At 34.9% G+C, this 16,107-nt stretch overlaps 2 protein-coding genes across 2 annotated transcripts; one reads left to right on the forward strand and one right to left on the reverse strand.

Annotated features, from left to right (window-relative positions):
• Window positions 1-469: 469 nt before the first annotated feature.
• On the reverse strand, window positions 470-9,187 carry LOC107712951 (uncharacterized). Its single transcript, XM_016518350.1, has 6 exons — window positions 9,036-9,187; window positions 3,598-3,638; window positions 3,183-3,229; window positions 1,778-2,013; window positions 1,351-1,404; window positions 470-1,247 (listed from the first exon to the last, which is right to left on the reverse strand). The coding sequence occupies exons 1-6, from the start codon at window positions 9,185-9,187 to the stop codon at window positions 965-967; spliced, it is 813 nt and encodes a 270-aa protein (XP_016373836.1). The 3' UTR covers window positions 470-964.
• Window positions 9,188-11,599: 2,412 nt separating this feature from the next.
• Window positions 11,600-14,660, forward strand: LOC107712994 (40S ribosomal protein S23). Its single transcript, XM_016518409.1, has 4 exons — window positions 11,600-11,691; window positions 13,997-14,156; window positions 14,240-14,360; window positions 14,465-14,660. The coding sequence occupies exons 1-4, from the start codon at window positions 11,688-11,690 to the stop codon at window positions 14,609-14,611; spliced, it is 432 nt and encodes a 143-aa protein (XP_016373895.1). The 5' UTR covers window positions 11,600-11,687; the 3' UTR covers window positions 14,612-14,660.
• The last annotated feature ends 1,447 nt before the right edge of the window (window positions 14,661-16,107 follow it).

A 16,107-nucleotide genomic window follows, 5' to 3' on the forward strand; every position in this document is an offset into this window, starting at 1 on the left:
AAACTCAGAATTGCGAGATATAAACATAATTGTGATATAAACTCAGAATTGCGAGATATAAACATAATTGTGATATAAACTCAGAATTGCGAGATATAAACATAATTGTGATATAAACTCAGAATTGCGAGATATAAACATAATTGTGATATAAACTCAGAATTGCGAGATATAAACATAATTGTGATAAAAACTCAGAATTGCGAGATAAAAACTCAGAATTGCGAGATATAAACTCAGAATTGCGAGATATTAAATCAGAATTGTGAGATATAAACTCATATTTGCGAGATATAAACATAATTGCAAGATATAAACTCAGAATTCAGAGAAAAAGTCAGAATTACGAGAGAAAAAAAAGTCAAAATTGCAAGATACAACCTTTTATATTTATATCTCGCAATTCTGACTTTTTTATATAGATAAAAAGTCGCAATTACCTTTTTAATATTTTTCATTCTGTAGCGGTAATGGGTTTCCGTAATACCATCCAATCAGTTCCAGATGACAAAATCAAGATTTTTTATTCTCAAATATGTAAAATTACAACTGTAAATTGCTTACGAAACACCATTTCATGTTGACTTCAGAGAAGCATCAGTACTGAAGTTAAATCTGGTCCTTAGCAGTCAAACAGAAGCTAAGACAGACGATGCAAATGCAAGATATATTGATTATTGTGCTATTTCAAATCGCATTCAAACATCTGAAGATGTCCTTCCGCTCATGAAACCTGACACTGAATGTTTAATTCCTAGATTTTTGGTGAGAACTGGCTGATATCTCCAAATCCTCCGGTGTGCCGAGCCTGTAAAGCTCCCGAAGGAAGCTGATTCGGACTTCCACTGTCCCACCACAATGATGCCACTGCCGTGGTGCAGTCAGTCCCAAACAGCTCTGATTCTCCGTTCAGATGGGAGTCAGAGCTCACAGTCACAGAAGTGTCCGTCTCTCTCTCGGGACTCTAGAGGTTGTTCTTCTCTGTGCTCTCCGCTTCTGTGCTGCGCGGGAAGTAGACGGTGGTCTTGTGCTCTTCGTAGCGGTCGATGTGCTTCAGGTGAACCACCATGTGCAGAGCGTAGGCCAGCACCAGCAGCAGGATCAGAGACGTGATCAGACCCATCAGGATGGCAGGAGTGAAGAAGGTCGCGCAGTCGCTGGCCGCCACAAACTTACTGGAGTGAACGTTAAACGCCTGGATCTGTGAGGAAAAACACAAGAAACAGCAGATGGTAAGATGTTGAATCCTTAAAAACTATTTTCCAGTTTACAACTTGTCTATCTATCTATCTGTCTATCTGTCTATCTGTCTGTCTGTCTATCTATCTATCTAACTGTCTGTCTATCTATGACCTGATGGAGAGGCCTCTTAGATCTTCCACATCGCCAAAACGTAGATTGAGTCTGGAGAATAACGAAATATGTCACAATATTATTAAATATCCATCAAGTCAAACGTGTAAATTCACATTTTTTGTCAAATTTTCCTTCTCAATAAAGCATCTTAAACCAGGCTGAGGTAGTTTTTAGCTAGGCCAGGCTTTAATCATTTATGTATGGAAAAGACATCAGAGCATGTCCAGATAATATTTCACTCCAAAAGCAAAAATGCATTGTGACAATAAGCAGAAGATAATATAATATATTATATTATAATGATATAAAATAATAATAATATAATGTTTTTTACATTTTATTTTGGGGTGAAATGCAATCAATTCACTGCAATGCAATTCACTGGTGAAAAAACGACATTTATGTTTGCAGCTGAACTCACGTGGCTTTGTCTTTGCTGCAGAAGGAGCCTTTGGTGTCCACCGGTGCGTCTGGGCTGAAGGTTCTCTCTGTGAGGTCCACTAAACTGTGATTCCTGTACCTGATGGCTAGTTTGCGGGCTCTGAAGAGGATGCAGGTCTTGCCATTGTAAGAAACACTCAGAGGAGAGTACAGCAACATTCCCGGAGACTGAAGCAGCTTCCTGCGTGGAGGAGCGTGAAGCTGCCATCCGTACGGCTGAAACCAGAGCAATTCACAGTAGCATAAGCAACATACACTATCGTTCAAACGTTTGAGGTCGGTATTATGGTCTAATTATGTGTAGAATTTAATAATATGTACAAATTATTGTGACAACACACATCCAGGTTTGGGGTTTGTAAGACGTTTTAAATGTTTTTGAAAGAAGTCTCTTCTGCTCAACAAGGCGGCATTTTTCTGATTAAAAATACAGAAAAAACTATAAAATTGTGACATATTTTTATAATTTAAAATAACTGTTTTCTATGACAGTATATTGTAAAGTGTAATTTATTCCTGTGATCAAAGCTGAATTTTCAGCATCATTACTCCAGTCCTCAGTGTCACGTGATCCTTCAGAAATCATTCTAATATGCTGATTTGCTGCTCCAGAAACATTTATGATTATTATAATGTTGAAAACAGTTGTGCTGCTTCATGTTTTTGTGGAAACTGTGATAAATGTAGTTTTTCAGCATACTTTGATGAATATGAAGTTCAAAAGAGCAGCATTTATTTGAAATAGAAATCTTTTGTAACATTATAAATATATTTACTGTCACTTTTGATCAATTTAATGCATCCTTGCTAAGTAAAAGTATACATTTCTTTCAACAATAGTGCATGTAAGGCTAGCTGTCATACCTGTGGGGTAAATTGTTACAATATAATCTGCTAGCATAAGGTTTTAAGTTAAATCTAAACCTATAATAATCCACAAAACTGTTGATTGAACTGCAAAAATGTAAACTGTAACATACCAAACTAACATGTAAACCAGATGTTCTGGCCAATATACAGTGAATTGTAATTCAGTTCAATTCAAAAACAATATGCCGTAATAAAAGTCTGACAGCTCCCCCAAGTGGGCATTTATGAAAATACTCTTGCATGTGACAAGTAGCCTTGTTCTCCCCTATGCTGTGAAATAAACGTAATAACAGTTCACAGAAATCATATTTGGAAAGGGAATTATAGACTTTTGGGGCACCGTAACGTATCCTAAATCAGAGTGAAATTCCTGATTAAAAATGTAGCCTGTCTGTAATCTGTTTTTCCAAAGACCATGCAGTCTGTCAAGGATTAAATTCATCTGCTTTGGACGTTTGGAGGGAAAGCTGCACCCCAGCGGCGGCACAAGGTCACATTGGCTCGGCTCGTCTCACCTGCAGCGCTTCAGCCGCAAACACCGAGCCGTCAGCGTCCACCCCATCTGCACAACAACACCGACATCAGGTGACCAGAGACTCGTTTCATTACTAAATCTGCTTTAACAACGTCGTTTGCACTGCGCTCTTGCGTTACTTGATCTTTTTATTTTATTTTTATTTTCAACGAGCAGATAAAGGTGGAGGGATAGTGGTTATGAATACTAATACATACGTTGAGAAAATAAAAGGGATGTTACATGATGAGACATTTTATAAGAAACTTGTATGTGGAGTAGATTTTGTATAACAGGTTTAACAGCAAAGTTTTGATCATTTAAAGGCCTTAGAAATGTGTGTATCAAATATGATAGCCTATATATGGATGTACAGGGTTGCAAAAACCATTGAAGATATCATCAAAATAACTTACTTTGTTGAATTCTGATGTCTTGGGATGGTGCGTCATCTGAGCTGTAAGTAGGAGAATTTAATGAGTGCATTATTAATCAGATAAATACCTTCATAAACAACTGAAATCATTTTTATAGTTGGATACAATCATTCAGTCTCAGCTGCAGATCGGATCTTCACGCGTTATGAATATGAATGAGATACAGGAGGCTTTGATGCTGTGAGTCACTGCTGGAACGTCACCGTCCGTGAAGTGAGACGAAGTCACTTTGCTTTTGTTCCCGCAGGATATTTCTCAGTTTTGCTTCCTTTAAGTATTAGCTTTGCTTCAGACGTTTCTCCCGAAAAGCCGCGGGAGAAATAAATATACACACAAATGAGTCCGTTAACATGTAGCAAGAGATATAAAATCAATATGGAGAACAGCTCGGATTATTTGATGAGAATAAGATGAGAAATGCTCAAGTTCATATTGAAATCGTATTGAGATATCTTGAAAAAGGTTTGAGATGTTGTTAAAGGAATATTTCACCCAAAAACAAAAAATCTGCTAATAATGTGCTCACCCTCAGGCCATCTTAGATGTAGAAGAGTTTGTTTCTTCATCAGGTTTGGAGAAATGTAGCATTGCATCACTTGCTCAGCAATGGATGCTCTGCAGTGAATGGGTGCCGTCAGAATGAGAGTCCAAACAGCTGATAAAAACATCACAATAATCCACAAGTAATCCACAGCACTCCAGTCCATCAGTTAACATCCTGTGAAGTGAAAAGCTGCGTGTTCAAACCATTGCTTTCTGCTAAAATATGAGTCCATAATCCATAATCCATCCGCTTCCTCCAGTGAAAAAGTCCATCTCCTGTTGTCTCTCACATCAAAATCCATTTGTTTAGAGCTGTTTTGGACTGTTTTTGCTTGTAAACTGTGTTTGAACTGTGCAGATTTCTCTCCTGATTCAGACCAGACGACTTTTTCACTGGAGGAAGCGTTATTATGGATTATGGACTCCTGGTATTTTAACCAGAAGCAATGGTTTGAAGTTAAAACGGCTTAATGATGGATTTGTTTCTTACAAACACGCAGGTTTTCACTTCACAAGACATTAACTGATGGACTGGAGTGCTGTGGATTACTTGTGGATTATTGTGATGTTTTTATCAGCTGTTTGGACTCTCATTCTGACGGCACCCATTCACTGCAGAGCATCCACTGGTGAGCAAGTGACGTAATGCTACATTTCTCCAAATCTGATGAAGAAACAAACTCATCTACATCTCTGATGGCCTGAGGGTGAATACATTATCAGCAAATTAAATTTTTTTGCATGAACTGTTCCTTTAAGATCTGTTCAGAAACACAGGTGAGATTCCCATGCAGGGTCTTTTTTCTCAGGAGAAACATCTGAGAAGCAGGAGACGTCTCAATTTGCACTTCTTTTAACCTGTTGCTGTCTAGGAGAAACGATTGAGATCTGATGTGTGATTTTCTGCTGCACGTTCTTGTGATTTCTTCAACAGTAAGTGGGATTACTGGAAGATGAACAGTTTAACTGTTTAATCACTGAGTAATGCTGCTGAAATGGACTTAACCTCGTTCTCAGACCTGATTATGAGTCAGTCTGACCGGCGCTGGCACATAATGTCGGTCAGGGATCAAAGTAAGACGTGAAGATGTCTTTGGTTAGCGAGGATGAAAGATGAAGCAGAAGACTCATATATAAATATAAAACACAAATAAATTGATGTTTTCTTTTGCGTGAGCCACAGCTCTGTTTGGAATGCTTAACTGTGCATATAAATAATCTATGGTGTGTGTGAAGAATTAATAGTGTTTTCAGAGTCAAGCATCAGTCACTAGCTAGTGCTTCAGCGTTAACTCGTCCTCTTTGTGCTGCTTTAACACCTTAGCAACTGCATAGCAACCACTCACATTTTCTTCCGAAAATGCAGAAAAGTAGTTCTTTTTAAATTCATAGCAGTGTTGTTATTGTGAACTAACACTAAAACTACTCAAATCATTTTATTAAGTGAAATTAAGGTGAAATCAAATAAAATATAAATATTAAATGAAAAAAACTAAAAAAATAAAGCTAAACTAATAGACATGAAAAAAACTCATAAAATTGATCAACTTTAGTTCATTCAAAATTTTTATAAAAACTATAATAGTAAATAAATAAAACTAAAATAACACTGATTAATAGTCTTTTATATATACAATATACTATACTGTTATATCAGTGTTATTTTAGTATCTATGAAATACTATTAGTTTTTATTAATATTTTGAATAATTTTTATACATATTTTCCTTTTCAGTTTTATTTTAGTAATTTTGTTGTGTGTTTTTGTAATTCTTAGTAGTTACAGTTTTTATTGTCTATATAGTTTTTATTAATTTTATTTCAGTTTTAGCTATTTTAGTTAAACTAAATTAAAATGAAAAATGTTGCTTTGGCAACTAAATGAGATAAATAAAATTCAGGCAATTAAAATGTTGGCAATTAGCTGAAATAAACAGTATTTATATGTTTTAATTTATATCAGTTAATGTTTACTTTTTTTCAAGTAACAAAAATGGTTTTAGTTTTAGTAATTCATTTTTGTTTTTGTCTGTATATATCATATAATGTTTAAATATAAAAAAATTGCAATATTAAACTGCAAATATTGTGTATTTAATTTCTTGCAATGTAAAATGCATTTATAGCAACACATTTTTTTATTGTTTTTGCTATAGTTAACTAAATCTAAAACTGAAACTAAACCCATAAAACATTTTTGTTACTTCAAATAAAATAAACTTTAACTGAAATAAATTAAAATAATAAAAAAACTTTTTATTTCAGCCAGTTGCCAACATTTTTCATTTTAATTTGGTTTAACATGATACTAATACTAAACTAAACCTGAAAAAAAAAACTAAAAAAAAAACTAAAAAATACTATAATAGTATCTCAGTGATTCTAAAATAACACTAAAAATTATTCTAAATTAATTTTTGCAGGCAAACATGTCAAAGTTAGCATGCCACAAATACCATCAACACACTTGCATTTAAGAAATATTTCTTTTATACAACTTTAACCACTGCTTTTCAATACTAAAAGCATGTATTTGTTGTTGCTGTGCATCTTCAAGCCAATCTAAATATCATTTATCACCTCAGCGCAGCAGATAGAGTGACCCTGTGAGTGCGGATCTGCCCTTGTCCATGCAGGAGGTGTTGTTTGTTTACCTGCCCTGTAACAACAGCAGACCTTTGACGTTTCTTCTGATTTTCTCATAAACGGCATCAATAATTCGCTCTCTCGGACGGCTGCGTCAAATGAACAGAAGCCCACGAGGGAGATGCCGGAGGGTTTGTGTTCTGTTATTGTTGCATAACTATATTTAGCAAAACAGAGAGTCTGCATCAAGCGAACTTGACCTGCATGGCTCCATCCAAAACAACAACCTGAGCGAATAAAGTATAGCCAGATAGAGAAGGAAAGCTTAAAAGAAACACAAATCCCTCCTTCTGTCTGCTTCGGCAGTGGCTCATCCGTTCAGCGCTGTACCTGAACATGTGGGCCAGTGTGAAGGGCCACAGTCGGCACATTTATATAATCAATGAAATCTGCTGACCGCTTCGAAACGCATGCAGCGTATTTCAGATTAGAGTGTCTTTTAAGTTCTGCCGGCATCTAGATGCTTCACCAAATCAAATCTGTTAATACACAGCTAAAGCCTGGACTGGCCTGCATGTAGTAAAACTCCATCTGTGCAAGTGGAGAAACGCTACACGCTTTCAGCTCCTACCAAGCAATATGCTGCCAATTAGAGCTGTGTTTTATACAAACTGCAATATGAAGTAGACTGCAGAGAAACTCGACGTATGTGCCCATAATAAAACGCCAACTGCTTAGAAAACAATACCAAGAGTTGCATTCACTGTAAAGAATTTTAAAAAATTAAATTATTCGAGTATGTTTTACAAGAAAATGCTATTTTAGTTTTTCATGTTATTTGCTGTTTATTTGTAATTAATTGTGAAATGTATTTACTAGCAATTTACACCATTATTTTTATTTTAGGGGAACACATTTGCTTTTTATTTTGCTGATTTATTTACGTGTTTATTTACTTATTCTTTCAGTTTTTGTACAGTGCATAAGTGTGTCGAGAACTTAAATAGATACATAAATAGATACTCTGGTTTTCTAGAAAAGAAAAGAAAAGAAAATGGCAAAAATTGCATTTTTTGCTGGGGTTTTTTTTCTTCTGTGTTTATTTACTTATATTTCTTTCAGCATTTTTACAATACATTAGTGTGCCAAATGAAATATATTTTGAGGTTTTCTGGATAAAATTAAATAAAATAAAAAATGGCAAAAATTAAATTTTTTGCTGGTTTATTTTCTGTTTATTTACTAGCCTATGTGTTTATTTACTTATATTTCTTTCAGCATTTTTACAACACTTAAGTGTATCAAATTAAATATTGAGGTTTTCTGGAAAAATATAAAATAAAGAAATAACATAAAATAAAATATTAATGCCTTAGGCACCATCTGGTGGATAAAGATAAAATGCCAATCTGCCATCTTGTTGAAACACCTGAATTTAAAATTGCATGCTCAAAAAAGTTTTTTTTTTTTAATGATTAATTGTTTTAAAATTAAAAATTAATTAATTTAAATAATATTTTAAAAATTCTACATTTCTGTTTTTGCACCCTCAACTAGTTTTACTGTGTTTATTGTGAGTATAATGTGTATGTTGTGCATGTTTTAGTGTAATTTTATGGTATTGTCTATTGTAAATTCTAATGATCTTAATAAAATGCTAATAAAATCTACCTGTCTATCTATAAACAAGACAAAATCAACAAACTCATTGACACAAAAAGTTATTCATTCATTAGTGCATCAAAAGATCAATTATTAATAATAAACAGGCCCCAGGCTCATTTATATAATAAATAAATGATTCATAATGCAATCCTGCAGTGTGAATCTACAAATGATAGGTCTATGTGACGCTCAGCCCAACAATAAATGGTACATGAATCAGAATTCAATTAAAAAAATTAATATTTCATTCATATTATCATCTCAGCATGAAGCTCAAACAGATGCTCCACATTCCTTCAGTGATGCTGATCATTCCTGCATCCCGACCTGCTCTCATCTTATCCAACACACATCTCTGCCTCCAGTTTTAGTAGCAAATATGGATTTGCCTGTAAACTGATGCTGATGGATTTTCTCTTGTGTTTCACTGCAAGAGCCCTGAAGGGTGGACAAAGGAGGCGAGCACTAGTTTGTCTCTGTCACACCAGTTCATCAGCGTTTAATAAATGCATAGATGCACAGTCAGTGTATATATAGTCTTTGTTTCTCCCGGTTTCACCATTTCAATAAACGGGACGCCTAAAAGACCACGTCTCTGGCTTCTTTCAAAATAATCCACTCACCTTCCTTCCACAAAGGCAGACAGCTGCTCATAAGACGAGGATATCTGCAGGAAAACAAAAGAAAATAACGCAAGAGACATTGGGCGCCACGTTGATGCCATGTATACATCCAGATGAGTCTGCCAGAGATGATGCTGAAGCTGCTGCTTCATAATCTGCCCGGATAACGGGGCGCAACCTCAGCGATGATTGACAGGCGCGGCGACCAATCAACGTCCAGCCGGCGACGCGGCCACGCCCCTTCACAGAGCGTGTGCTGCTGACACAGTGATGCACAAACCAGCAGAGCCATACAGTCTATGTGAACGACTGATCCATGAGACTAAACTAATTAGGTGCATAATTAACGAACTTGAGACAATGCTATTGATTGATAACTGTGGCAGAAGGTCGAAATTGTTCCTACATTATTTTGCTTATTATGTGTGAAGTACATTGCACTGCTTCTGTAGTGCACATTAACCCTCAGCTGCTGTTCGGTCATTTTAGAGCGAAAAAAATGTTTTGGATTTTTATGGCAGTCGCTATGTGACCACAAAAAATGAATAAATAAATAAATAAAATAAAAATCATCATGGACTTGGTTCGAAAAAGCTAAATGGTGTAAAAAAAAAAAGTTCACGGTCAAAAAGCCATTGGAAATGAATGGGAAAATACACAAAAATACACAAAAATAATTGTGTGTGCAGTCTACAAATCATTCACAGTGCAGGAAAAAAAAAGTGCACAGCAATGAAGGGGTGACACTTTAAAATATCAAGAGTGCAAAATAGACACATATATGAACTATTTTGACTGTAACACAAAGCATGTTTTTGCAAATGCGTGAAATAAAATCAATAATTCAGCCACAATGCAGTAAAAACAGAAACCAAGGAAGGGGTGACACTCTAAAACATCAAAAGTACAAAACAGACACACACACACTCACTTACACACACACACACACACACACACACACACACACACACACACACACACACACACACACACACACAGGTTTGTTTTTGTGAAAAGTGGGGACATCCCATAGGCGTAATGGTTTTTATACTGTACAGACCGTATATTCTATTGCCCTACACCAACCCTACCCCTAAACCTACCCCTCACAGGAAACTTTGTGCTATTTCAGATTTTCAATACACTCCATTCTGTGTGATTTATAAGCGTTTTGAAAAGTGGGGACATGGGGTAATGTCCTGAAAAGTCACCTTCTCCTTGTAATACCTATGTCGTACCTTTGTCATTATACAAATTTATGTCCTCATTTGTCACAAAAACGCGCGCACACACACACACACTGATGTGGCTGTAACAATATGGCAAAATTGAGCCAGAAGTCACAAATAAGAGGTTGAAATCAGATTGATTAACCTCTGATAAAGCATTTCTGTTCATGTTTGTTACATTTTTGTTGAACTTTGATGTTAACAAAATATCTTTCTTTGTGTTCAGGTTTGACTGTAGTAAAATTAATGCAAAAACTGACATTTCAAACCAAAAAAATCTAAACCTTCAAAAAGTTGTCTTAATATTTCTAATGTCTAAATATATATCCAAATCCACAACTTAATAAAAATAAGTATTTATGCCTTTTTTATATATAGCGCTATATAGCAATCTAGTGGCTAAACCATGGAACTGCAGATGTTTTTTCTTTTTTTTACTCCCACCAGATGGCACTAATCTGCATTGCCTATATTTTAACATGAAATACTGCCACAATTGAAAAGTAAAAGAATTTTTTTTTAAAAAAAATAAAATTTTCAATGGGAAAAAATTATTATAATTATTGCATAAATATTAATTAGTACCATAAAATTCTCTCAAAATACAAAAGAAAAAATATTATTGGAACAAAAATATATTACATTGATTTGACTGAAAAAAAAGTTACATTTCAGGTGTTCAGTTGTCACTTTTGACCACGAACAACGCAAGTGTGACTCCCAAATGAACAATACCAGAGGGTTAATGGGCACAATAGAAATACATGATAAAAATTGTTTATAGGCCTACACTAGATAGAGGCTACATTTCAGTAGGTATTAAACCCAAAGGGTATTTATTTATTGATTTCCCATTTATATATATAGTTGTTACAAATAATAATAGGCTATATTTCAGTATTAAACCAAAAGGGAAAATTTACTTATTAATGTATTTATTTATTTTAAATATATGTATTTCTCATTTCAATTATACAAAAAGTCCAGTTCCACTTATAAAGTAAACAGAAAAAGAAAAAAAAACTATTTGGACACTTACATTAAGTTTATTAAGGTCATTGCATTCATTCTCAAAATATTATGGCGTACCATATTGCTGCATGAGTATTGTAATCATAAATGATTATGCATGTTTTCCGATCACAATTAAGTAGAGATTTTTAATACAATATTTTGACTTGGATGACGGTAAAATAAATCAGATTAACTAAATAAAAGTGGTAGTTCTGTCATACAAATAGAGAAATTAAAAATAAAATGGCTGAAACTCTAATCCTTTCTTAATCTGTAGTATTCAATCAAATGAGCGTTGATGATTTATGCACAGGCGCTCGCTTTGGCTGCCCGCAGGGTCCTTCCAGCAGTCATTTGCACATAGCGTCACGTGATCGCTCTTTCCTGTCCGGACTCGGAGCACGCGATCATGGGTACGTGTGAGGCGGCAATAAAACCGCTCAAAACGCTCGAATACTTGGTTTTACCACACAAGTGTCTCGGTTTACATGTTGTTAAAAGTGTAATGCATACGTTTCGACAAAGTGGTGCTTGCTATGAGGCGGGTTTTGTCGCTATTTTGTGTTGTATAACGGAGGCATCGTGGAGCGGGCCTAAGCTGCGAAAACATGAAGCACAGACAGGATCTTTATTTAGACTCCTACTCACAATATTAAACTACTTTTCACTTGTTACGCAGATTTTATATCGTAAATCATATTTGCATGTTGTATAATATAATTTAACTGCTTTAAAATTGTGGCAGCATGTTAGGCTAATGCTAGTTTGAATCTAGTCCGACCCTCTATAGAAGAATTATATGGTTTTTGATTTTAAACCGCTAATCAGAACCAGCAAGGCCTGTGATTATGGTTTGTATTTTGATGGTTGCTGTCAGGAGATGCTCAAGTGACCAACAGCATCTTCTGTAGCTTTAATATGGATGATTACGTTGTACAGAGTTTCCACTTCATAGTCGATTCTATTCCAATGTAGAGTAGGTATGTGACGGTATCAAGTTTTCATGTTGCGATATTTGATTAAGCTTTTATCACGGTATACGGTATTATCGCGGTTTCGGTAAAAAAAAAGAAGAAGTTTTTTTTGTCGTCACAACAGGTTTAATAACTTTTTTAATATAAAAAGAACTGGACATTTAAATACAATAAAGGAATACACAAAAATGTCTAAAGTAAACAAATGTTCCTAACAGATTAAAGTGCAAAAGAATTATAAAGAACAATGGGTAAGTTTACAGTAAGGTCTCATTAGTTAATCTTAGTTAATGCGTTCAAATTAACAATGAGCAATAGCTACATTCATTACAGAAGTTACTATTTTTACAGCTGTTAATTCATATTAGCTTGGGTCCATTAAATAGTACAGTTAACTTTCCCTGCCAGCATTTTTGAAAAAAAGTTACCAGCGATTTTGATTTTCACAAAAATTTGATGACCTCCAGTATATTTTGCTGTATGAATATTTAAATATGCAATATACCAAAATAAAGATCTGTTTTATTCTAACTTGAAGCATTCCTTTTTTTTAATCAACACTTGAATATAGGTAGGTTTCATTAAAAATTCATAATTTTGAGCAAAAAGGTGAGAAAATAATTTTTATCAAAAACATCTGGATAATATTCAGTACGATTATTAAAGCATAAATCCAGTAAATCGCTTCCATCAACACCTCCAAAGCTTGCACAGACATATACCACTTCCTGGATCAACATAAAAACTCGTCTTTGGCGGGGAAGCGTTTTCTTCTAAAAGACAAGATAACTCGTCAATGGCGGTGGAAAGAGTTAATAGTGTTATTAAATGTTGAAATGAACTTTAATGTTTTTTTTATTGGCAGTTGTTAACTAATAAACTAATGTTAAATTATGGAGCCTTAATGTAAAGTGTGACTGAACAATAAAGCATCAAAACATTTTCAAACAATATCAAGGGCGTGTTGTAGTCCAGATTAAAATATAAAACATTTTGAAAACAAATAGCTTATTAAATCTAAAGGTCCTTGTACAAAATTTCCACGCGATAAAAAAAAAAATACGATCTCGCGTTGTCCGTGCTAGAAACGCAAAAAATGTTACCTGATCCGATTTTATGAATGACGAAAGTTTTGGAGGCAGTGTGTAAACGTGATTGAGACAACGTGAGGCCGTATTTTTTAATGTGCGAAAATTTCGGTCTCTGTGTGCAAGTACCTTGAGTCTTTTAAGTATTCAGGGCTGCTATGAACACCATAGCGAATATAAAAATCTGAATGGCTCGAAACATTTCAATCCTGCTCAGAAACAAGTAGCGCAGCTGCTTTATGGCTGCATTTCTGCTTTTCCATCAGCGCCATCTGCTGTCAGAGAGTGAATGTGCGCTTTCATTCAGCGCATCTCCTTCACTCGTTCCGCATACAGCGGTGTTGAGCATTTTAACCAGTCGATGCGAAAAGTATTCTTAAAATGCATTAAAAAAACCTGAATAATTTGTAATAAATTATTCACGGCATTTTGAAGTGCCCGCGATAACAATATCGTGCATGTTCATTATCGTGATATATCGTATAACTGAATATTTTAGAGTAAATATAAATTTCTGTAGTTATACTCTCAGCTCTGATGTATTTTCTTATAATTGCAAACTATTAGATGTTTCAAACTGGTCCAAATGTGTAGGATGCTGGGTATTTGTAAAAAAACAAAACTCTTCTTATGCCTTTCTCTTTTTCCTCCTTCAGGCAAGTGTCGTGGACTGCGTACTGCTAGAAAGCTGCGGAACCACCGCCGCGAGCAGAAATGGCATGATAAACAGTACAAGAAGGCCCATTTGGGCACTGCTCTGAAGGCCAACCCCTTTGGTGGAGCGTCTCACGCCAAAGGCATTGTGCTTGAGAAAGTGTAAGAGGCCGTGTTTGTCGAGACTGATGAATATATGGATTAACTAAGGAATTACTGACTGACTTTGTTTGTCATGTTGACAGTGGTGTTGAAGCCAAGCAGCCCAACTCTGCCATCAGGAAGTGCGTCAGGGTCCAGCTGATCAAGAACGGCAAGAAGATCACAGCTTTCGTCCCCAACGACGGCTGCTTGAACTTCATTGAGGTGAATTGGATTTATGCGTGTGAAATTTTACACCTCATTCGTGTATTTGAGTTTAAGAGGATATCGATCTACAGAGTTCTCAGCGTGTCGTTTCTCTGTTACAGGAAAACGATGAGGTTCTGGTGGCAGGATTCGGTCGTAAGGGACACGCCGTGGGTGATATTCCCGGTGTTCGTTTCAAGGTGGTGAAGGTGGCCAACGTTTCTCTTCTGGCTCTGTACAAAGGCAAGAAGGAGAGACCCAGGTCATAAACAGTTCTTGTTGAAATCACAATAAAAGGAATTTTTTCAGTTCCATAAACTGTCTCTGTTTTTCTTGAATGCTTTAAACTTGAATTGTTATAGTGTGCATGTATGGATGATGCATAAACGGTTTTAAAAGTTGGAGGGAACTGATGTGGAAGAGACACAGGAGAAATTAAGTTAACACTAGGGGCCGTATGCATAAAGCTGTTGAGAGTAAAATTTTGGTCTTAAGTGTGTTTAAATTCTAAGAATGATGTCATTTTGCTCTTATTTCTACACTTAAGAATAAGTGCGCTTCATAAAAATAATTAAGTGCTAGGACTAGGTCTCAGCTCCTAAATTATTTAAGAGTGCTGGAGAGGTCTCTTAACCTAGGAGTATAGCTTGATAACTGATATGTTAAAACAACACACTCCAACATGGAAAAATTGTTTTAGACCTGCAAAATAGTGACATTTGGATAAACATGATTCAAAGTTGAACAAACAAGTGAAATCCATTAATATATTCATTTATTGAATTGAAATTAATTTATTTAAAGTCATTATTGTGAATCATGAGTCGGGTTACGTGTGTAATCACAGGGTGACAACAACTTGTCATTAAAAATGTAAAAAATCTAAATGTCAATAAAAGTTTTGAAATCAATGATGAAGATAATTAAAAATTATTATTATTATTTGGACCAATCAGATTCAAGCAGAGATCTGTGTAATAAAGCGCTTTAAATAAAGACATTTCAAATATTATAGAGAAGCATCTGCAAAGAGCTTGATTAAGTACTTTGTATAAAACGCTTATTTAGAAATTCATAATTTCATGTGTGGTGCTTTGAGAGATTTCTTCTGCTGTTTAATGTTGAAGAGATATTTAACCACAGCTCATAACTAATCTTTTATTTAGGCTAAGCTTGTCTGTAGACAAAAAAAAAAAAACTAAAGTAAGGCCATTTGCAATTTCAATTCAGCAAAAAACTAAAAGAAAAGAAAAGAAAAACTATAGGTGCTTAGAATAATTCTACTAATTATAAAGTTCTAGTTCTTAAAACATTATGTTGCTTGAAATAGGTATGATTTTGATGATGTGAAAATGCATTTATATATTGCACATTTTTTCCACATGACGCATACAGTACACATACTTTTAGACTTTGTGTAGTTTTCAATTATGTCCATTGTTTAGAGGACAACTTTAAGCAAGAATGTAAATAAATACAGGGAATTAAAATAGCTCTTCTCATTTCATTCTCAAATAATTATTCAGCATAAAGTAACGTGTTACTAAAATGCAATTTTATGTGCTGTAATAAGTCATGAACAAATGAATGATGTCATGATGAAATTACATCGTACCCTTGCAGACTCACTATTGGTTGATTCAGTGGTTCATGGCGGCCATATATATGGAAGTAAAATAATGACAAATGTCTTTGAAACAAAAAAGCACGTTGAATTGCACTCACTGAAAAAATAATGCATTGCATTAACAGTGCTTGCATTTTA

Source organism: Sinocyclocheilus rhinocerous, unplaced genomic scaffold (assembly GCF_001515625.1).
Source record: "Sinocyclocheilus rhinocerous isolate Xijiao unplaced genomic scaffold, SAMN03320098_v1.1 scaffold147, whole genome shotgun sequence".
Taxonomy (NCBI): Eukaryota; Metazoa; Chordata; class Actinopteri; order Cypriniformes; family Cyprinidae; genus Sinocyclocheilus; species Sinocyclocheilus rhinocerous.